The 23,257-nt window shown below is 37.1% G+C and overlaps 2 protein-coding genes across 2 annotated transcripts in view; both read right to left on the reverse strand.

Moving 5' to 3' along the window:
* Positions 1-33: 33 nt before the first annotated feature.
* On the reverse strand, positions 34-2,025 carry LOC132274920 (probable indole-3-pyruvate monooxygenase YUCCA3). Its single transcript, XM_059776285.1, has 3 exons — positions 1,126-2,025; positions 662-1,033; positions 34-297 (listed from the first exon to the last, which is right to left on the reverse strand). The coding sequence occupies exons 1-3, from the start codon at positions 1,816-1,818 to the stop codon at positions 94-96; spliced, it is 1,269 nt and encodes a 422-aa protein (XP_059632268.1). The 5' UTR covers positions 1,819-2,025; the 3' UTR covers positions 34-93.
* A 6,906-nt stretch (positions 2,026-8,931) lies between these two features.
* The window catches only part of LOC132274921 (myosin-8-like), a 50,033-nt gene continuing 35,707 nt past the window's right edge, over positions 8,932-23,257 (reverse strand). The window contains exons 31-38 of the mRNA XM_059776286.1: positions 21,110-21,199; positions 20,943-21,013; positions 20,753-20,852; positions 20,051-20,107; positions 10,068-10,124; positions 9,839-9,919; positions 9,614-9,696; positions 8,932-9,535 (exon numbers count right to left, since the gene is read on the reverse strand). Of these exons, the coding sequence (XP_059632269.1) occupies positions 9,421-9,535; positions 9,614-9,696; positions 9,839-9,919; positions 10,068-10,124; positions 20,051-20,107; positions 20,753-20,852; positions 20,943-21,013; positions 21,110-21,199 (654 nt within the window). The 3' untranslated portion in view covers positions 8,932-9,420. The remainder of the gene's footprint in view (positions 9,536-9,613; positions 9,697-9,838; positions 9,920-10,067; positions 10,125-20,050; positions 20,108-20,752; positions 20,853-20,942; positions 21,014-21,109; positions 21,200-23,257) is intronic.

Raw genomic sequence — 23,257 nt, forward strand, 5'->3', positions numbered from 1 at the left:
ACATTTTTTTGTACACAGCCTTACCTCAGTTTGATCATATCTGTTGTCAAAGAAGATTATCAAAAGAAGAAGAAGAAAAGGGCAGAAGCATCTTTAAGTGACAGTAGCAGAATGCTTTCTGTGCTTTGTTTCTTCTTTCCAGATTTTGCCAATTTCATCTGCTACTCTAATGGCATCTAAAGATGCACCAGAGAGACCTCTTCTTGTGAACCCAACTGCATAGAGCCCATGTTTGCCTTTCCACCCATTTGGGAATGGAGCTTTGGGGAATCCATTTCTATCAAAGAATTCATTTTCCTGAAGATAAATATTCCAAAACAATTTCAGCACATTGATTCTTTTTTTTTTTTTTTTTTTTCTAGAAACTTAATCCCACATACTTATACATTAGAAAACTAGGGGTCATGGGGTTATAAAAGGAAATTCACTTTCTTTTGGAGAACTAATTCTAATTGTAGAAAAACATAATTATAAAATAGAAGAAGCTTCTGAAACATTTTTTAAATAATTGAAAATTCAACTCTGACAATAAAAAACACCAAACAGAGCCCCAACAACCTGATCAGTAGCGGATAGGAACTCTACAAGAAACCCAACTTCCATAACTGTCACATGAATCCATATGTAGAAAATACTATTTAAAAAAAAAAAAAAAACTGACCTCTAACCATGAAGGTACATTGCTGGTATACCCAGTTGCTAAAATCACAGAATTAATCTCAAGATTTTGACCATTCACAAGTTCGACGCTGCCGCGCGAAAATATCTTGATTCCTGGGACTACCTTGATCTCACCAGATCTAATTTTCTGTAGGGCACCAATGTCCAAGACAGGGGTCTTTCCTTCAGTGTTCTTCAGCTGTAAAGGACCAATTGGTGGCCTTTTCAGACCATACTTCTCTGTATTTCCAAGAATTAACTTTGCAATCACCAACAATGTTTTATCAACAAGCCAAATGGGCAGCCATTTCATCATTGATACTGCTAAATCAAACGTCGATTTTCCAAGAACTTCCCTTGGCAAGACATGAACCTGTGGAACAGAACAGAACAGAAAATAACCCACTTATAATCTGAACCCAAAGAAATGTTATGACAAAATACGTGATGGGAACTTTGACTTACCGATCTTCGAACCACCATTGATGGAAAGGCATTGTGGTGGCAAAGATCGAGGGAGACTTCCATGCCTGAATTGCCACAGCCAACTACTAGTACATGCTTGCCTTTATAACTCTCACCAGATTTGTAATCACAAGCATGCATGACATGGCCACCAAAGTCTTCCAAGCCTTCAAATTCCGGCACCACCTTCTCTGCATTCTCTCCAGTGGCCACCACAAGCCATCGGCAAATGTACTCAACTTCACCCCTAGTGGAACCATTACTCGTAACAGTCCTGACATGCCATAAACCCCAAGTTTCTTCATACTTGGCAGACTGCACAGACTCACTAAATCTCGGGTTTATCCCAAAGTTTTTTGCATACGACTCAAGATAGTCAATGAACTGATATTTGGTAGGGTATTCTGGGAAATTATCTGGGAATTTGAAGTAGGGTAGTTGACAGAATTGTTTGGGGAGGTGAAGCTTGAGTCTGTCATAAGTTTGGTTTTGCCACAGAGACGCAATGCAGTTGGCTCTTTCAAGGATTACGAACGGCGCACCTTCTTGTTTTAGGCCAGCAGCAACAGCTAGACCTGATGGACCTGCACCAACAATGACAGGTCCGTTCACCCATATGAATCGCCGAGCAGAGGTGTTTTCAACGTTGAAAGAACGGGCCATTGATGGTATGTCAAGATCAGTGTAATGCATGAATTAGTATGTTTTGGGAAATTAAGAAAGAGACTGAGGCAGCTATGAAACAGAGGTGGTAGCAAAAGTAGCAAGTACTAAAAGATTAGATAGAGAAGAGAGAATGATTATATATATATAGCTTGACAAGTGTAGGAAATAGTTTATCTATGTTCAAAGATGGGTGTGACAAAGAAGTGATGGGAAGAGAGTAGAATAGATTGTAGTTTGCTTTGAAGTAGTGTGTGGAGGGGGTTAGAGGGATGTAGAGGTTTAAATAGGGAGGGTGGACATCAGTAGCATGTGATTGCGATTGTTATACATATTATACATTTTCCTTAATAATTGACACATATATTATGAGATGGTAGTCATTTAGAGTATTATATGGCAATTACCCTTTACATAAATCATGTGATTCTCTTCCTATTTTATTTAGTAGCATTGTCTTATATCGAATCCGAATGGAGAAAGTTTTGAACATATATGGATAGGTATGTTGCACTACCTAACGACTTAAGTTTTTGAATCAGGCCACTTACAAGTGGTATCAGAGTGGGTCCAGTCCTTGATCCAATATAATATCCAATAGCTTACAACTGTTATCAAAACAGACTCAGTTCTTGATTCGGTGTCATACCAAGCGTTCATCTAGGTGAAGTCCGGATTTGAGTCGCTAGGAACGACATTGCAAATTCGGATGGGAGAGAATTTTAGAGAGGTCTTGTCTCACATAAAATCGAATGGGTAAGACCAAATTTTTTTCTTTCAATTGCTAAGTTACTAAAAAAAATATATATATATCCAACCCACGTACACCGTCACTATTGTGTCAATGGAGACTTGCCCTCAACCCCCTATGTAGGAGGAGGAAATACTAACCAAGTTAGGGTAGGTGATTACATCAACTCAATTCTAATCAATTGTCTTTTTCCACATATTTGGGTCGGTTAGGTGAATTTATTTCACCATTCATGTTCTAATCTAAAAACATATTTTTAGTCAAACTACCCCTTATCACATCTTTTCTTACTGTCTTAACTCCACATGATAAAATCATCTTTGATAGAAATTTCATCATTCATGCATGTGCCTGCTCACGACCAATTGTTTGTTTTTCTCTCTTGAAAAATCTAAATCAACTAGGCCACATCTGCTTGTTCTTGTTGACAGTTACTAGGGGAGCAAGTTCCTCTCCCTATCAACTTGCTTCTTTTTTGGACACATTTTTATTGTTAACCCAAAAAAGGAAACAAAACAATATCACCAAATTTATAACAAGCTGTTCATGTAATAATCAAACAAAACAATTTCACAACACACACTGCTTATACAAAACAGCCAGAGCTAGCTAGCAATATTGGAAACAATGATAGACCTTAAAATATTATTCCAAGGTCATTTACTGATTAATTACAGAAGTGAAATTGTAGTTGGTCAACAACCATGCTCAAGTCACGTTATTCAAGAAGATTTTGAATTGATTTAGGGGGGTTCTTGAAATTAAATATCCTACTGCTTCACTGTACATTATTTATGAGTGAATGCTGATGAGGATTCGCGCAATGTGGCCACGTGGAGGAGGTGATCTTGGACTCGTAGTTGCACCTGGGGGGGCTCACTTTCCCTATTGAAATTTGGAACCCACACCAGTACCACTTATCACATTGAGATTGCAATTTGAAATCACACCTACCTACACATTGTTCAAGCTTTGAGATTGTAAATGTTGATTTGGCCCACTCAAGTCCATTCCCTGCATTGTGAGCTGTTGTAGTAATGACACTAAAAATATTAGTTGTAATTTTCAAATTCCGAAAAGTATGCTATTGATCATAGAACTGCATTTACATGATCAATAATTGTGTTGATGATAGTAAAGAAAGAATAAAAGGACTCGTGTGGAAGAAGATTTTTGCATGTGCATGTAGGTTTGTTGGCTTCATAGATCTCTTCTTTTCATGCAAGAATGTAATGGGTGGTGTTTGGTTCTTCTTGGGAGCACAATCATCCTTCCAAAAAGGCTAGCCATTTTACTAAACTGGATTCATTACAAGGTTGAAAAAGAGTCAGTTGTATGCGGCAGCTGAAACTCGATCCATTGTAAGGTTGGAGAGAGTCAGATGCATGCAGCAGCTTTCCTTTTTGTAGAGAACTTGTTTCTCTAGATCGAACTTATAAGTTTCGGGTCACAATAGAACACTTTACTGTTACACCAAGATCCACCCGAAAGATTTCTATGAACTTCTCAAGTAATTTGAAACAAAATAACATTCTATTGCAACGCACAAGGGAGATTTGTTCATGGTACGGGGCTGCATGGTTACGGCCAGATGGAGAGAATGATTGATAATATAAAATTTGGGCATGGGCTTTACAATTCTCTAGTTTCTCAAGTACCGTGCAAAGCTATCTGCAGCCAACTTGGGAAAAGGCCTACCTGGGACCATGCTGCCATTTCCAAGCAACTTTATGGATAAGTAAAGGTGTCACAATCTTCTCTTCTCATTGATCCTTTATTTTAAGGAAAAATTGTATAGAATTATAGCTTCATTGTTGGTTTGAACTTCCCATAAACATATGAAACAAATGCCTAGGTGGATTGATCATGCCTAAGAAGAACTTTTATATATCAAGTTGGAATTTAATACTTGGGGTGTCACAGGCTTCCAAGAAGTTCACTAGGCAGTACACACTCATCTGATAGTACTAAAGCTTTATTATCATGATCATAACAATACTAATAATGACTTTATCTTGATCTTACACAATTGGCCCCTTTTTAGATTTTCTACCATCTATTACATGATCTCATTGATTTTAATAACTAATCTTTCTTTCTTTAAAAACAAAAACAATATATATATATATATATATATATATATATATATATATATATATATTTGACCGGACCCTGTACAACTATTTGATATAATGATTTTAACACTTTATCATATAGTTAGTTCAGGTATTTTTTAAAAAAAATTATTTTAATTGCCAAATATATGTATATATATATGATGTACCGACCTTGCAACAATATTTTTTTTTTTTTTTTTTTTTTCTTAGTTAGTACTCACACACTTATTCATCTACTAAGATTCGAACTCCTGACCTCCCTTTGGGAGGTAAGGGCCTGTTGATATATGTGTGTGTGAATATGTTATCCTTTTTTTTTTTTTTTAATTGAAACTCATATACCCATTTATCTCTACGGACTTCAACCGCCGTTGCCAATCTCTTTGAAAAACAGAGGAGACTAATAGGTCACACCCATCCTAATGTCGTAAAACTAAAACCCTTTATTACTATCGTTTCGATTGGGTACCGCTAGCCCTGCCCCTATTAAAATGATTTTGGAGTGGTTTAATTGAGGACGGTATGACGAGATAAAAATTTGTGTGGATGTAGGGATGGGATGGGTACCGGCCTTGGCCATTCCATTTATATTTACTTAATTATTCTCGTATAATACTAAAATATTAAAATAATTTTTCATAAATTAAAACACCAAAACTCTAATATCTTATTCTTTTATCATTTTATAAAATCATATATATTTTTTATTAATTTTAAAAATAATAAAAATTGTTTAACATTTTTATTTATTTTTTATTTTTTATTTTTTATTTTTGAGGGGGGAGGTAGCTCTTGATAAATGATTTTGGACAAAAATGGGTTTTACTTTGTTAAACAGAAACGAGGATGGGGAAGGCCCCTGCCACTTGTCCCATTGTCATAGGTTCAAACTAGTGATTGTGAAAATACAGATTTAAAACATAGAGTACTTAAAACACTAATCACTTTTTTTAATGACAATACTTAGATCTTTAATGATGAGGACTACACCATTCTCATCATATATATTGCACAATCTTGTTATGATTGCGTCAATAAAAAAATAAAAGAGAATAATGCCATCCAAATATAAAATAGGTCCACCTGATGTTCATTCATTTTTCTTTTTAATCATTGAAGAATTCCTTAATCAAAAGTTAATTATCTTAATTAATTATCCTAGGTCAATCAAGAGCTTATAAGGGAATATATATGTCTTAATATAATGTAACACAACATACAAATATTTTGTTGGGTTCCATTCATGATTCGAGAAGTCATTGGCTCCGTCCTGTTCCAATTCAATGAAAGAAATATCACATGGAAACATGAAAAGTTAAGAACCAGTGGAATAAAAAACTGAAAACAAATTATTTATGCCATCATTTGCGTGACATAAATAATTTAATTTAGAAAGCATAAGGACTGTTCGTTTGATCTCTCATTTGATTTGGTAGAACTACTGCAATCTCCACCAATCGTTGATACATATATATGTATATATATTTTCCTTTTCTTTTTGGTAGGTTTGATAAAAATAATTCAAATAGATAATAAACAATTAAGAATAAATTATGAAAAGGGTCATTTTGTTTTCATGAAACTGATACTATTTGTAATGAAAACCCACTCCATCATATGATTTTATATTGTTGGCTTTGGGCCTAAGCCCAACGCATGATTTTGCTTTTGAATTTTATCTCAAAAGACCTCGTACTCGTACTAATTGGAAATAACACCACCACCTATAAGCATTTCACCTTTTTTCTTATTCAGACGATGTGAAATTGTGTAATAACCTGCCAGTGCTTCAGACCCCACCCACAACATCGCCACAATGACATTTACCCAAAAACACACACACACAGTTTTAAAATGGTATGCAAAAACTAAAAAAATATAATTTATACAATTAAATTCCAGGTTTGCGATCTATAATCCTCAAAGTATACCAGCAAGATTTCCAAGAATATGAAATGCATTTATTAATTGCTTGTGTAGAGCACATATAAAGTATGTCTTAGTCAACAATAGACCATGAAGAACCATGTGACCTAAATAAAAAAATTAAAGGGTTATTATCAAATCCAACCCATATCATTTGCCTCTTTCTTTCACTTGTGAGTGTTTTATTATAATTAAAAATTGTTTTGGGTTTGAATCGCAATGTATTTTTTAATTAACAAAGGTGATAATAAGTGGTATTATTTAAGAATGTGAGTAAAATCAAAACAAGAAAGTGATACTAAAAAATAAAGGATACACAATTATTGAGAATTTGAAATCATTGAACATGAATGATGTTAAGTTTGTTTGACACTGCCTACAATGAGGAGATTCTGTTAATGAAGTCGGTTGTTAAGTTTGAATGAATGAAGACTATTTTGTATTTATGGTAGGGATTGCATGCACCACCCAAATTCTTCCTTGCTGCCCCAAACCATCATCATCTTTGTTTAATTTTAATTTTTTAAATTTGGTTCTCCCACTCCAAATTTTTAAAATTTGGGCGAAACGAAATTTCCGGCAAAAGTTGCTAACATACTGTAATACATATACATACGTGTGTGTATCATCACCATCATCATCCTTTTCTTAATCTCATAAAACATATCAAAAGTTACAGTTTACTCTAATTATTTTCATAGACGTACATAAGTTACATAAAGGATGGTATTGGAGGAAATTTGTAATTAACTCAAACATTGTTATCATCCTATTCTTAATCTCAGTGTACTCCAATACATATACAAGTGTGTGTGTGTGTGTGTGTGAGAGAGAGAGAGAGAGAGAGAGAGAGGGAGAGAGTAATAATATATTTCATACAACTAACTCAATCCACAACATAATAGACGAAAACGCATCAAACAAGATTGTACTTTCTCCATATTATATTCTATGGCAACTATATAACTGTAATAACTGAAACCATATAGATCTGCATATTAAATGATAACTACATATTTCCCAAGTGGGAGAATCAGTTAACAAAGAATGGAATTAATGAGTTTAGAAGAGGTGGGTGGGTGAGACTATTGCTGAATAATGGTCAAACAACCGCCTAAGCACATGTTCAAATATTGTTCATGGCATGTGCACCTTCAAATAACCATTTGATTTGGCATGTTCAGCCCTAATTAACCATTTGATTTCTTGCTCCCTTTGTTTAGATTAAAAAAATATTTTCTTTTTTAAGTAAAATATATAATTTTTATTTTTATGTTTCGGTGTTTGGCACAGAATTAAAGTCGAGTCCATCTGAGGCGTGTAAAATAGTTTGTCGAAAATTGATGAATAGATTATTTTTGTTAGGTATTAATATATTTTTTTAAAAATATTTTACGACAACCAATTACTCAGAAAACATAATTTATCAACATTTTTCAAAGTTTTATAAAACTGTAACAGGAGCTTTGTTTATAATTACATACAACCATAACGACTTGGGAAATTATGAAAGAAGATCGAAAAAAAATAAAATATTCAACACGCCGACGTGGTAATGATGAATTAATAGTTAGATGGTAAAAGAGAGAGAAAATGGGTTGCACGAACACTAACACTCACACCGCTACAAGGCACACCCTTTCTTAAACTAATCAATGAAATCCTAATAATTGGATCCAACATCATTTCAAGCATCAGTTAATCATAGATATAATGTCATCTCAATATGGTCAAATATCTCGATTTCCCATATGCAAAAGAGTAATAATTCCATGTGCCTTACTATTGTTAGTACAATGATTCTCTAACTAAACATGCTTTCTTGTTATATGATTTATGATTTATTGAATGGTGAGTATTTGGCTCCTCCCCAATTCCAATACTCGCCCACTTATTTTTAGACCACTCACTAAATCAAATGCAAAGTATCAGCATATATTTACAAGGAGTGATTCTAAAGAGTTGATCAGTGTAGGAACTAAAGCAATTCATCGTATTCCATTGTTGATAATAACTCTTTATTGAACAGAAACTTATGATTCATGTAGCCAACTCCAAATAGTTAAAAAAAAAACTATTGTCGCTGATAATAACCATGTAAAAGTTGTGAACTACAATTAAACAATGATAGAGGAAGAGAATCGAAACACACATTAATACAATTTCTGATGCATTTTTTTTCTTCTGTTCCTGGACAAAGTCATCATTCATCAAGCAACCAAAAAGAGCAAAGGATCAACAGCCCAATGTAAGAGTTGTGAACAAATCCGAGGAAAGCCGATAGAATTGCTAAGATTGTGCAAGCCAGAGCTATAGAATTTTGAGTCACACAGAAGCAAGGAAATAAAATAAAACAAAGAAAGATTGTTTTTCATAAACATCACTAGATTGCATAAGCTACTTACAAATAATATCTTGACATTCTGGTTGATACAGCTGCTTACTGTACAAAAATGAAAATTGGTGACAACTAAGAGCAGCTCCTCCCGCCACACTATATAAATATGCTCTACTACAAAGAATGCTAGCCCTAAGTGGCCCTAAAATAAATATATATAAATAAAAATGAAACAAACAAAACAAAACAAAATACAGGCACTTGACGGCTAAATCCGTCTGCCCTGACTAACTATTTGACAAAGACTAAGAATTCTACAAAGCTAAAAGGAATAATTTTACATCAGGGCTGTGGAGGTTACAATTAGGAGGAACATGTGAGGAGAGATTATTGGAGGCGGATTTACATTACGGCACCGATCAGAGGAATAGAAGCATCCATCTCATCATCAAAAATCTGGTGGCGTCACAAAAAGAAAAGAGTGCTAGCTGATCACAACCTTAGTCCTGTAAAAATTGGAAGGCTGGATATTCAAGAAGCTCTGCAGCAGGTTTTCCGTTCAAGAAATCCTTTTCTTTGAGGGAATTGCTAATCTCATCAACAGAGAAGGGAATACTGCATTTAGGAAGCACAATTATCAGTAGCCTGAAACACATTTCCTATTTTGTAGAGAGTATCTACACATCATAATACCTAGAATCATCATCCAACAAAAAGGAGCTGCTATCTGCATTGTTCGAATCCTCAGTCATTAGCATCTTCATGCTGGAAATAACCTGTAAAAGTACAGAAACAAGAGGCAAACCACAGAAAGAGTAATAATAAATAAAAATGCACCAAATGTATAAATTACCAATAGATAAGAAGATGAATTGCTAAACTTCAAGGGAGAGAATTGTATTGTTATATCTAACTTACATCTGGGGAAACACTTGGAGTGTTGTAGCTGTCGTCCCAGTAAAGGGTACATATTTTATGAAGCTGTTGTACACTCAGAATCTGCAAACAGCATATGTCAATTACACACACACACACACACGCATCTAGAGAGAGAGATGATTTAATTTTATGTACCCTGATTCAATCTCATAAAACACAACAACATACACAGCCATGCATACACAAAGGAGGAGAGAGAGGGACTAACAGGGCAGAGGTCATTCGTAATGTCATCGTATGAAATTCTAGACTTCTGATGTATGACCTGCATATAAATTTATAGGGTAAGTTGAAGTAACAAAAGCATCACAACATAATTAATCATCTCTACATACAAGCCAGAAGTTTTCAGCCGTCAGCGTGTAATATTCTATATATCATACTTTAATTAACCCAGATTTTATGGAAACCTTAGGCTCATCCTTTAAGAAGCACCCAAATAGCGTGCAGCCCTAGAGGATGTGAAGTATGCAAAAGCGCTTTCCATACAGAACCTCTAAACGAACATACCAATTCAAATTATCTACAACGTATAGAAAGGAGTTCATTAGGGTTATACTCTCCCTGTAGACCACCTAAACAAATCAAACAATCTTTCAATCTATAAGCTGGCAGCTTCGGTTCCATTAAATAACAACAGTTCTGTACTTGGTTTCCTTCCAGATGCACCACAAAAGGCAAAAAATTGGCCTACTCTTGTTTGTTTTGAACAAGGAATGAGCCACATGAAAGGAACAAGAATAATTTACTCTTTTTCGTATTGGACAAGGAACAACACATTTTACCTAATTATGATTAGTTTAAATGACTTTGCACACGACACCATACATAATTTCAAGGGTAAAGTACAACCACACCCCCTGAGATTTGGCAAAAGGACACGCAGAGGAAACTTACCTGTTTTTTGGACAAAGACACCCCTTGAAGGTTCAAAAATGGACAAAAACACCCCTTTACATGAGAAATTGACTAAATTACCCTTGGACCGTTTATGAGACTTTTTTAACTTTACCATTTAATAAATTGGACCAATCTACCCTCATGAACAATTTATGTATACAAAAAAGGAAAAAAAAAGAAGTGAAGATAGAACTCCACCAACAACTCCCTTCTGCGACCACCACCACCTCCATACTCGAATTTCAAATTCGATACATATATATCAAGTGAAGATAGAACTCCATACACGAATTTCAAATTCAATACATATATATCAAGTGAAGATAGAACTCGTGCCACACCCAAACCCAATTGAAACTCCACCATACCCAAACCCAACGAAAATACACAAATCCACAGCCACCACTTTGCACCACTCTGCATTCTGTTCTTGAACCCTAATACATACACAATACATATATATATATATATATATATATATATATATATATAAGGTATATATCTGAGATCTATTGGGGGAAATTTGTGTATGGAGGGGAGGATTACCTCGCCGATTCACCTCCCAACTCTCTCTCTTTATCAATTCTGAAATGATAGCATATCACCAAATCTAAACAAAAGGGGAAAAGTTAGGGTTTCCTCAAGATTTGGTGCGTTGGATATGGGAAGCGACGAAGGATGTAGAAACATAGGAGAGAAACGTAGAAAGAGAAAGATGGAAATAGAGAGGAGAGAGAAACTCATCTTAAATTTTAGAACTATTCCATTCTGTCTCCGATACTCTCTCCGACGCACTTTCCCTTTCTAAAGCTTGAAGAAATCCGATCCTCCCCGACGGCAAGCTCAAGATGCAGAACGACGCCGATTCGGTCTAGGCGAAACTGGACCGGGACATCAGGGATTCCGACATTTTGATCAAGAGCGGGGTGCTCCATGATGACGTCGTTCTAAGGTCGTCGTCGACGTCGAAGAGGGAGTCCGTATGAGTCAAGGCTCGGAACTTGATAACTCAGTTGCGGAGCGCCGAGTCGAAGAACTCGGCGTTGGATTCACTGCTCGGGTTGCTTCAGGAGGACGACAAGAATGTGTTTATTGCGGTGGCACAGGGGTCCGTTCCAGTGCTCGTGCGGCTACTGGAGTCAAGCTCGATGCCGAAGGTTAAAGAGAAGACCGTCATGGCCGTTGCTAGGGTTTCAATTATGGATTAGAGCAAACACGTCTTGACTGCAGGACCGTTGCTTCTGAGTCATCTAGTTCGAGTCCTCGAATCGGGAAGTGGCTTCTCGAAGGAAAAAACCTGTATTGCCCTCCAAGCGCTGAACTATTCCAAGGAAAACGCAAGGGCAATCGGGTGGTGGTGGGGGCAGAGTGAACATCCTTTGTATATATATGTGTGTGTGGAGAGAGGGTATATATATAGAGAGAGAGAGATGGGACGATGGTGGTGGTGACGGCACTGCGGCGGGGCAGTGAACCCCGAGAGAGTGGGGGAAGAAGGTGGTTTGGTCAGGTGATTAGGCAATGAGGGTAGATTGGTCCAATTTATTAAAGTGTAAAGTTAAAAAAGTCTCCTAAACGGTCAAAAGGTAATTTGGTCAATTTCTCATGTAAAGGGGTGTCTTTGTCCATTTTTGAAACTTCAAGGGGTGTCTTTATCCAAAAAACAGGTAAGTTACCTCTGAGTGTCCTTTTGTAGGGTGTGACTGTACTTTACCCTAATTTCAAATACACCATAATGTTAAAGCCCCCAAGTTATTGACCCCACAAGGTGAAGATGTAAAGATGTTTTACATCTTCAACCTTAAAAGTGATCTACCTTTTCAGTACATACATGTACTTTTGAAACCTCGAAACTTGCACCCTCACATGCATCCATGTAACAAAGTGATCTTTTCATATCCAAAATTTGTTTAAAGTCATTTATTTGGCATAATGGATTTATAATTTAATTATACTTTTTTTTTTATAAGTAAAAAATATATTAGAAAAACGTTCAAAAGGGGAACGCGTCCCTAATACACAAAAACGAGAGAGCAAAAGCCAAACCTACGGACCAACAGAGTCCAATAGAACTAAAAAATCATCAATCGATGAGCAAGCACTGCCTCTAACATAACAGAAAAGAGATCAAAGAATAAGAGACTTAAGGTTTGCAAAAGATGATTTCTTCCCTTCAAAATTTCTATTATTTCTCTCTCCAAATACACCACCAAACACAGTGTGGGGCGACCTTCCAAAAATCACGAGCATGACTAGTAACAGGGCATCTTCTCCAAGCGTCGATTAATTGGAAAGAGTGCTTAAGCATTACCCACTGAACACCAAAACTACTGAATATGAGATTCCAACAATCAACTGTAATAGGACAATGTAAAAGAAGATGGTCCACAGACTCGCCATCAATTTTACAGAGACAGCACCAGTTAACAATGGTATTACCTCTCTTATGCAGATTATCCAATGTTAGAATTTTTCCCCAAGTAGCAGTCCAAACAAAGAAGGCGACTCTAAGAGGAGCTTTAGAACGCCAAATACACTTCCATGGGAAATTATGACCAATAAAATTGGACAAAGACAAGAACATGGATCGAACTTCATGCCTACCATCAAGAGAAGGGGTCCACAAAATGTCATCACAACCTCTGCCAACATCCTTCTGTCTATACAACAGGTCCAAAAAGACGCAAACTTCTGCTATCTCCCAATCCTGAAAAGAACGCCTAAAACGCACATCCCACGTAACTCCACTGTTATCAAGATGATAACAGTCAATTATGTAAGCATGCTTATTTTGGACGATGCAATAAAGACGAGGAAAGGAAAGAGACAACAACTGATCACCACACCATAGGTCTTCCCAAAATCTAACCTTTATACCATTACGAACCATGAACCGAATATGGGTGGAAAACACATCCCAACCTTTCCGAATGAACTTCCAAACGCCAACGCCTCCAGTAATAGAAACACGAAGAGAGGACCAACCTCCACTCTCCTCCCCAAAACAACACGAGATAACTCTTTTCTATTGTCGATGACGCTTTTTACCGAACCTCCATAACCACTTCCCCAGTAAGGCTCTATTAAAAGGGACCAACTTCCAAATACCTAGACCGCCAAACTTCAAAGGTTTGCAAACCTGCTCCCAATTAACAAGATGATACTTAAACTCCTTTCTTTTTCCACCCCAAAGAAAATCTCTCTGAATTTTTTCGATCCGTTCAGCAACAGAGCATGGGGTTTGAAACAGGAATAAGAAATATATGGGAAGGGACGAGAGGGTGCTCTTAATAAGAGTGACCTTCCCCCCTTTCGAAAGATACTATTTTTTCCACCCCGCCAATCTTTTTTCATACCTGTTAATCACCGGATCGCAAGTCCCCACTCTCATGGAGGAGATTCCCAAAGGTAATCCCAGATAAAGGAGTGGAAAAACACCCACTCCAGACCCAAGAACAACAGCTAAGAAGGAAACATCAGAGACATCCCCCACTGGGACAAGCACACTCTTTCCAACATTAATCTTAAGACCAGACACTGCTTGGACGCATGTAAGAATGCACCTCAAATACCTGAGTTAGGAAACATCAGCATCACAGAAAACCAAGGTATCATCTGCAAACAACAAATAGGATATCTTAATCTGGTTAGCGACATCTCTGCCAACGGTAAACCCCCTTATGTACCCAGATCCTCTGCGTTTTTCATTAATCTACTTAATCCCTCCATGACAAAAAGGAATAGAAAAGACGACAAAGGATCTCCTTTTCTCAAACCACGAGAACTCAAGAAAAAACCAACAGGAGAGCCGTTCACAAGCACATAGAACATAACTGACGAGATACAAGATTCAACCCACTTTATCCATCGATCCCCGAACCCCATTCTCCGAAGCAAGTACAGAAGAAATTTCCAATTCACGTGATCATAAGCTTTCTCGATATCAAGTTTGCATAAGACACTAGGAACTTCACTCTTCAACCTGGAGTCAACACATTCTCCTGCGATAAGAACGGAATCTAAAATCTGTCTACCACCAACAAAAGCGTTTTACGACTCCGAGATAATTCCATCCAAAACATTTCGCATTCTAAGAACAAGGACCTTGGCAATAAGCTTATACATACATCCCACTAGATTGATTGGCCGGAAGTCCTTAATGTCAAAAGCGTTGCTTTTCTTGGGAATAAGAGCAATGAAAGATGCATTCAATGATTTCTCAAATGTACCATGAGAATGAAATTCCTGAAAAGTGCCCATAACCTCATTACGCACCACCTCCCAGCTCTCCTTAAGAAACTGCATAGTGAATCCATCTAGCTCTAGAGCTTTATCACCATTACAACTGGATAACACCTTAAGAACTTCCTCTTCAAAAAACGGAACCTCAAGCGTATCACTATCCAGCGTAGAAATCGCATCGAAATACAAACTGTCAAGTTTTGGTCTCCATTCCAAAGTCTCGGTATAGAGCTGCTGATAAAAAGAAACAATACCCCCACGCACCTCATCTTCTTTCCACAACTCAGAACCATTCACACGAATATGCCCAATAATATTGTATCTTCTATGAGCGTTAGCAAGCCTATAAAAGAATTTAGTATTGCGGTCACCTTCTTTAAGCCACAAAGACCGAGATTTCTAACGCTACGAAATCTCCTCCATAGTAGAAATCTCAGCAAAAGTCGCCTGACATGACACTCTTCTAGAGCGTAGAGATTCCGTACCTTGCCCTATCTCATTAAGACGATCAAGTTCAGCAATATCAGCCAGGACTCTATTTTTCTTCCATTCAAGATTCCCAAACACCTCTTTGTTCCACTTCTTAAGCTCAGATTTGAGAATCTGAAACTTCTTAGCAAGCACATACCTGGTAGAACCAGTAAACATTGCTTCCCCCCACCAGGACTAGATCTTCCCTTGGAAGTCCTCAGCTCTCAACCACATATTTTCGAAACGAAATGGTGTGCGTCTAGATCTCATATCTCCACAGTCAAGAACTAAGGGCACATGATCAGACGTGACTCTAACCAAAGCTGCCTGAGTGACATCCGGGAACTTCTTCTCCCAATCTCCAGAAATTAGGAATCTATCAAGCCTCAATAGAGAAACTGGGTCTCTGTGGCTAGACCAAGTGAAAGTTGCCCCTTCTAATGGCAAATCAATAAGAAGGTGACCATCAATAAAATCAGAGAACTGGGTCATCTCTGAAGACCACCTCCCCCCTGTGGATCTCTCAAATGGAGACCGAACAGAATTGAAATCCCCACCTAAGCACCAAGGCAACGACCACAATTCCTGAATGTAGCTAAGTTCACGCCAAAAAACAGGTCTATCACAATCAATAACGGGTCCATAAACTCCAAAAAAGACCCAACTGATGTTATCATCTTCCATCTGAAACACACATGACAAAGAAAAAAGCCCTTTCCAGAAATTCATTTTGGACATCCATCTACGATCCCACATAATAAGAATGCCACCTGATGTACCAGAGGCGTCCAAGGCTTCCCAATCCACGAACTTACTTCCCCTAAGGCTTCTAACCACATCATCAAAAAAGAAGCCAACTTGGTTTCTTGCTAACAAATAACATGGGCATTCCACTTCCTCAAAGCAACTTTAACCACCTTTCTTTTGTCCGGATCATTTAATCCACAGACGTTCCATGTGATAATTCGTATCTTCATTAAGAACCAAAAATAATCAGTGCCCCTCCTCCCTGCTTCCCACTTCTAGTCCTTCCCCTTTCTTTATTCACCCCATTCTTCCTTTCGTAATTGATATTGAACTAAGGTTCTTGACCTCCTGATCGCCTTTCCGATGTGCATGTTTCCTATTTTTAACAACTTTTGTGCTTTTAAAGGTCTCTGTATTATTGTTTCCTGCCACAATATCATGAAGAATGGTTTGTGTTGGAACATCATCCCCTTCCGAGGAGACACCCAAAGCTTTACTGACCTCGCCAATATTATCCAACACCCAGTCCATACCCAAATCGTTAATCCTCTCTAAGTAATCAGGGTGCATAGTTGCTAAGGGTTCCATAATGTCCACATCAGATTGATCAATATCCCAGGAAAGAGGACAAATCTGTTGAGAAGAAAGCTGATTAAAGTCCTCCCCTTTGCTTTCAGTACTGTTCTGATACAAGTTTAATTGTAGATTCAACTCTGTTCCAGGGTCATCCGTGAAATTTGTCATCAAATCATGAGTGTAGTTCGTCCCAGTCAAGGAGGGTAGACCATTTAAGCTTTTTAGAGCAACACAGAGCTTAAGTTCGTTAAGTTAATTCACGGCTAAATCATCTGTCAGCTTAAAATGAAGGTAACTGTCACCCCGTTGGAACACCCAGTACTTCCGGACTTGGTCATTGAAGACAATGACTCTGCATTCCGTGGAACAATGGCTTCAGAAAAACCCCTCTTTTGATCCAAACGATCCTCCACACCACCTTCACCATTTCCCATCACCTCACACGAAGAAGGGGTAGAAGATGAGCTCTTGGAATGAGAAACAGAGGTCAAACCTGGAGAAGGAGAAGGTGAACGTGCTACCCATTTATGTTTCAGTACGAGTCCATCGAGTACCCTGACAACTAGCTGAAACAACCAGTCGTCTCCACTTTTCTTTCTCAGTCCGACACTGAAATGAAGCTGGAATGAGAAACAGAGGTCAAACCTGGAGAGAGTTTGGTTTTGGGCTTGAGTTTGAACCTGGGCTTGTCTTGGATCTGGTTCGTTAAAAAAGGAAACAGAAAATGAGTTGAGTCCTTTAAAAACCCTTTTTTAGTGTGGGTTGGTTTAGGCCCAAAATCAGGCTTGAACTTGAGCCCATTCCTCCTAGACCCAAAATGACTTAACACTTTAGTTTGCCCATAACTCCTCCGGCCCGAATCAATTATAGGCCAATCTGTGCGGCCCAACCCAACCTCCTCACCAACCCTTGTAGATAAGGATAGGGACGAATCTGGAAGTGAGCCTCTACCATTGCCACGTGTAAAATTAACCTTGTCAGCTGTAACGCGCGTGACCGGCGCGTGTCGTTTACTTGATCTTCCTCACACCCATCCTTCCTCCGTCATATGATGTGGCCCGTCACTGCCTTAAATATTCTCCGTCGAGGGAACCAATGCCAGCGCAATTTCTTCCCAGATTGCCACCTTGTAACAAAAAGTGTCATCATTAATAAGCACAAATTGCGGGCAGGTCGATCCTATTCTCACTGTAATCCGAACGCTTTCGGCATCCCTTGTTTCATCAGCAACAGCTCCCATAAATCCGCCGCACAACTCCCCAACTTTAACAACTAACGCATGACACCATAGATAAAGGGGAAGTCCAAACATCCGGATCTGTTTGAGACCTTTGTTTCTAAGGACGCCGCAACAACCAACCCTAAAAGACCACATATCGATCCGCAAGGTTGCAAATCCCCATTGACGCCGGCCTTCTTTCAACACACGTTGAGCTTCAACCTGAGAAGGAAACCTGAATAGGAGCATCGAATCTAATAAGGGAGTAACCCCTACTCCACAAGACGTATTCCATGCTCTCGCGGCCCATTCCTTAACCCGATCACATCCCCCAACTTCCTTGTCAAAACGATAGACCAAGTAAGATGAGAGAACTGATTTCCTCCCTCCGACAGACTCCCCGTCGATGTACAAAGACGGCCCTCGATGTGGAACTGCCGACTTCACATCCCCTCTCAATGAAATTCTTGAAATCCTTGCAGTTTCTAAATAAGATTTCATCGCAGACAAAACAAAAGCAAAAGGACAAAGTCACTATCGCTTTGAAATCACCCATAGTGACGTCATTCAAGAGCCCATTAAAAAAACCCTTCTAATTATACTTAACATACAATTATTTGCGATAGTGGAATCGAATGCATTTTAAAGAGACCCTACAAGAGGTTCAGTTCGAAAAATATTTGTCATATCATAGCTTGTTGCAATATAATTTTTACAGGGTTCTTTTAGACTTTAATAGTTTGTGTGGGTAGGGAGGATGGGGTGCAAAACGTAAAATGTTAAATTAGATTTTTTAAAAACAAAAAAGTATTTAGTGGTGGTGGAAATTAGAAAGCATAGGAAGTCAAGGGGTCAAAGAATAAAAATAATGGTCTAAGAATCTAATGACAAATGCCATTATAACTATGGAATGCTGAAAAGTTGATATATGGATTAATGTATCCTACTGGAATTAATCATTATATATTATGACGCTAGTTTATTGAATAATTTTGCTCTATATTGCAATATATTTTTGGATATTCTGATGCTTTTCATTGAATGGTCTGTTTTTGAGGGGTTTCCAATCTTGGTTTTATTGATTGTTGAGATGGCCTATGTGAAACTATTCAATGAGGTAGATACTGCTGTTTATATTAGTAATATCCAAGAAAATTATAATACACGTCAATTTGAACTAGATATTAAAACGGAATAATCACTCTACTGAGCTGTGTGTGGTCACCTACTATTATTTTATTATTTTCTTGATAAGTCACCCTATTACATAAATTTATAGACTTGTCGCCAGTTGAAAATAAAGATGCAAGGCAAGAGATTGAGACTAAATATCCCTACATATGCTGCTGCTTCATTGAAATGTTTAGATATAGAAAAGTTTTTGTATTTGATGGTATATGGTATGCAATGGATATTCTGGTTTGTTTGGAACTTTGGATGTGAAGGTGTAAGTTTAATAAACTTAATGCATTTTAGATACTATAACTTGATGAATTAGCTTGCTTGCTGACAGATAGATAAAACTTATAGACCTAAATGTTATTCTTATTGTTGTTGTTGTTGTTGTTGTTGTTGCTGCTGCTGATGTGGTTATTATTGAAATTATTTACCTAAACATTATTACTTAAAGGAAAAACTTAGAATATTACCTTACTGGGGAAAAAACCATTGAAGAATATTAAAAAAACTACCAACAGGCTAGTGGCCTAACGGTATCAGCCTCTTACTTCCCAAAGGGAGGTCAGGGGTTCAAGTCTCAAAAGAGACAAATGTGTGTAAGTACCAACTAGGAAAATAAATAAATAAAAAAATAAAAAAACTAAATAGATATAAATAAATAAATAATCAGGAAGAGATTAATTTTACTAAAAAAAACTTTAATACAAAAATATTTCACGCATTGTACCAGGAAGAGATTAATTTTACTAGAACAGTATTGTAGTTCCTCTTTCAGGGAATCATTCCTCAATAGTCAACAACATATGAGTATCTAAAGAATACACATGTGCTTTGACAAAGAACAATACGAAACATACCAAGAATCCAACAGCCTGCCTCACATGCTTTAGTTCATCCCAGGATGAGCCTGCATACTGCAATAGGAGCAATATCAGACAAATTTTATGTGAGTAGCTATAGTGTTAACAACCATTTTTTTTTTAAAGTAAAATTGTATAAAAAGCGCTCAAAAGGGGAGCAAATCCCTAGCTATAGTGTTAACAACCATATACTCTAAAAGCTTAAGTCGTAGAGGGTGTAACTTAAATATTACAAATCCTTCAACACGACCCCTCATGTGTGGCCATCTTTTGGTCCAACACGTGTTTCAATTTTAAATCAAGGGTGACGGTGAGGTTTGAACACAGGACTTACCCTCCTCTTAGAGGGTGCAACTTAAATACTTAAATCCTTCAACATATAGCATGAAGCCATACAGTGAAGATACTATATGAAGCAGACCACCAAATAGTTATGATAAAAATAATAATATAAGTACACTAATTGTACTATTATAAATATAATAATTATAGTTATTGTAATAGAAGCAATATAACAAACTCCCAGGACTTGGACTAACAAATGTGAGAATATGAATCAAATATGAGGCTAGCTAGCCACCTCATGCGAATTAAGCGAAAAGCAAGGTCTGAACCCAGCCTACCACCCCATACGACAGGCCAGCACTGGGTGGATAATGGCATTTTCAAATATTCATCAATTACTAGATTAATGAATACCTCATCTTTTGCTTGGCCACACCATAGTTCTAATTCAGCTAACCCAGATTTCACATATTCCCCATTGCTGAATGTGCAACACTCTCGACGAAGAAGAAGGCTGCAATGGTATATAAAAAGATACAATTCACAAGTCAATATATAGCATATAATGTCTTAAATAGTAAAGCTAGGAGGGTGGATCAACTACCTATTAAAAAGCTGCACATTAATATAAGAGAAAATCTGAGTAAAGATCTTCTGACAAAGAACTGGAGCCACCTGAAAAGATAATGTCATTAGGGTCAACATGAATCCCAAAAAAATATATATATATTCATAATGCCACTTGATTTTGTTAGTAATGAATATGCATACAAAATTTTCTTGTAATGTACTAAGAAGCCCATTTAAGCTCTCAATGATGCTCTGCCAGTTACTAGCATTTCCTCTTGATGTTTTTGGTGCCTGGATTGCAAGGCAACAGCAGATTAGCAATTTAGAATTAAAAAATTAAAACTCATTCACATAGACAGTGGATAAAAAAGACATCCTTTCATAAGAAACACGAAAGATAAGTACTGAAAGGGAAATAACATGTACAAAGAAGAATGAGGAATCCCTAATCACAACAGTTAATCAGAAAAGTATTTTATACTTGATCACTAAAATCCTGGTTTATTAACGGTACTAATTTGTTCCAAGACAAGCTAGGAAAGGAATACAATGAAGCAGAGAAGTTAGGGGCCACATGTATGGCATTACCTACGCAAGCCTAGGAGTTCGAGGGGTTGGTAGACCTTATACGGGCCTGTCTTAAATTAGTTACAGATGTTTGAGCATACAATAACCAAGCCTGATTAGGTTTCTTGGCCTCAATCCATTTAATATTATTTTGACTTATTTAATAAAAAAATGTCACTTAGATCTGCAAAGTGGCCAAAGCCCTGACCCATTGAATTAAGGGTGTTGCACATAATTATTATCATCAAAACGATATTTTTGTAAAATAACAGACGAGATTAGAAAAGCATATAAAACCAAAAACAGGTTGTAGCAAGTGGCAACTCTTCTACTTCTCAAAGTGGAAGGTTGAGGGTTCAAGTCCCATAGGGAATAAATGAGTGTGTGTCTTATTTGACAAGACTTTAAGATATATAAATAAAAATAAATAAAAAATGGCAGTCTAAGTGGCAAAAAATTTCAAATTCAAAACGTCTCTCTCCCCACTAACTATGCGAGTGAATCAATTTAAATTTCGTGATTCTAATACTAAAATTTATGAGAATAGGAAATTTATACATGGATGGCACAGGTGCTTTGATGCCTCTGTCTTCAAATCTAAGTTTCTAAACCTGCGACTGAATCAATTGAAATTTCATGATTCTAACACCAAAATTTATGAGAACGGGATTCAGGACAGCACAGGTGCTTTGATCTCTGTGCTTGTATTCACTATTAGTATTTGTTCGTCTTTGCCTTTGTATCACTTTCTTGGAATGAGAAACTTAACTTCCATAATCAAGTTGTTGTTAAAAAATTAGAACAGCACCTCCTAATATTCTCTACTTGGGGAACTCTTTTCATAGAATGTAAGCACCTTTTGAGTGATGATTCTAGTATTCTTTCATGCATAATATGGAAAGTGAATCATAAACAGCCTAAACCTTTTTCATGGGTCGTGTGCGTTACCAGGTTAACAAGTTTGCTTGTCCACCCTAACACAATCTCTATTTAATAAAGGATTACATGGATCAACTAGGAAAAAAAAGGATTACATGGATCATGCCGTGTCACCTATTTAATAGAAAGAGGTTGACGAATTTATATTGTATTCAGGTTGATCAATTGAGTGTATTCATACTTGACACAACATCGTGTTGCCACCCTATCAAAACTGAACCCTATTATATAAAAACCCCATTCTAGCTGGCAGCTTCACAGTGCTGTAACAAAGGATTTATTTCTTTAAACTTAAACAGTCTTCCAGTAAAATATATAGAGTGTATAAAAGGTGGGGAAGAGATGCAAGGAAAAGAATATTTAATAATTGCGGTGACTGCGAGGTTTCAACGAAGGACCTTGCATGTTCTGATATCATGTTAACACCCATCAACTCTAAAAGCTTAAGCTATTAGGGTGTAACTTTAATATTTAAATCCTTCAACAAAAACCAAAAAAAAATTTAAGATTATTGGAAGTGATGTTTGGAGTAATTAGTTAATACTCACTCAAAGATGCCAACTAGCCAATTTGGTAAAGTCGGAAAAAATATTTATATAAAAACCAAAGAATTTTTTACAAGATTATTGGAAGTGATGTTTAGAGTAATTAGTCAATAGTCACTCTCAAGGATGCCAACTAGCCTATCTGGTATGAAGCGTCTCTTGTTATGAAGCGTCTGTTTCTCCTCATTGACAAACAGCAGTCTTGTGAACAGGAGTCAGGAGGAGATGAGGTTGCTTCTGAGACTGTTTGTAGGTCTTCCTTCTTTTGTTTAAGTCTCAGCTGACCCATAATTATGAC

This window comes from Cornus florida, unplaced genomic scaffold (assembly GCF_030987335.1).
Source record: "Cornus florida cultivar Cherokee Brave unplaced genomic scaffold, ASM3098733v1 CherokeeBrave_3.0.0_Hap2_Chr09, whole genome shotgun sequence".
In the NCBI taxonomy this organism is placed as follows: domain Eukaryota; kingdom Viridiplantae; phylum Streptophyta; class Magnoliopsida; order Cornales; family Cornaceae; genus Cornus; species Cornus florida.

Coding starts and splice junctions, on each gene's coding strand:
- LOC132274920 (XM_059776285.1), bottom strand. CDS start 1,818: ATGCATTACACTGATCTTGACATACCATCAATGGCCCGTTCTTTCAAC. Junction 1,034..1,125: donor CAATGGTGGTTCGAAGATCG/GTAAGTCAAAGT, acceptor TCTGTTCCACAG/GTTCATGTCTTGCCAAGGGA. Junction 298..661: donor ATGTACCTTCATGGTTAGAG/GTCAGTTTTTTT, acceptor ATTTATCTTCAG/GAAAATGAATTCTTTGATAG.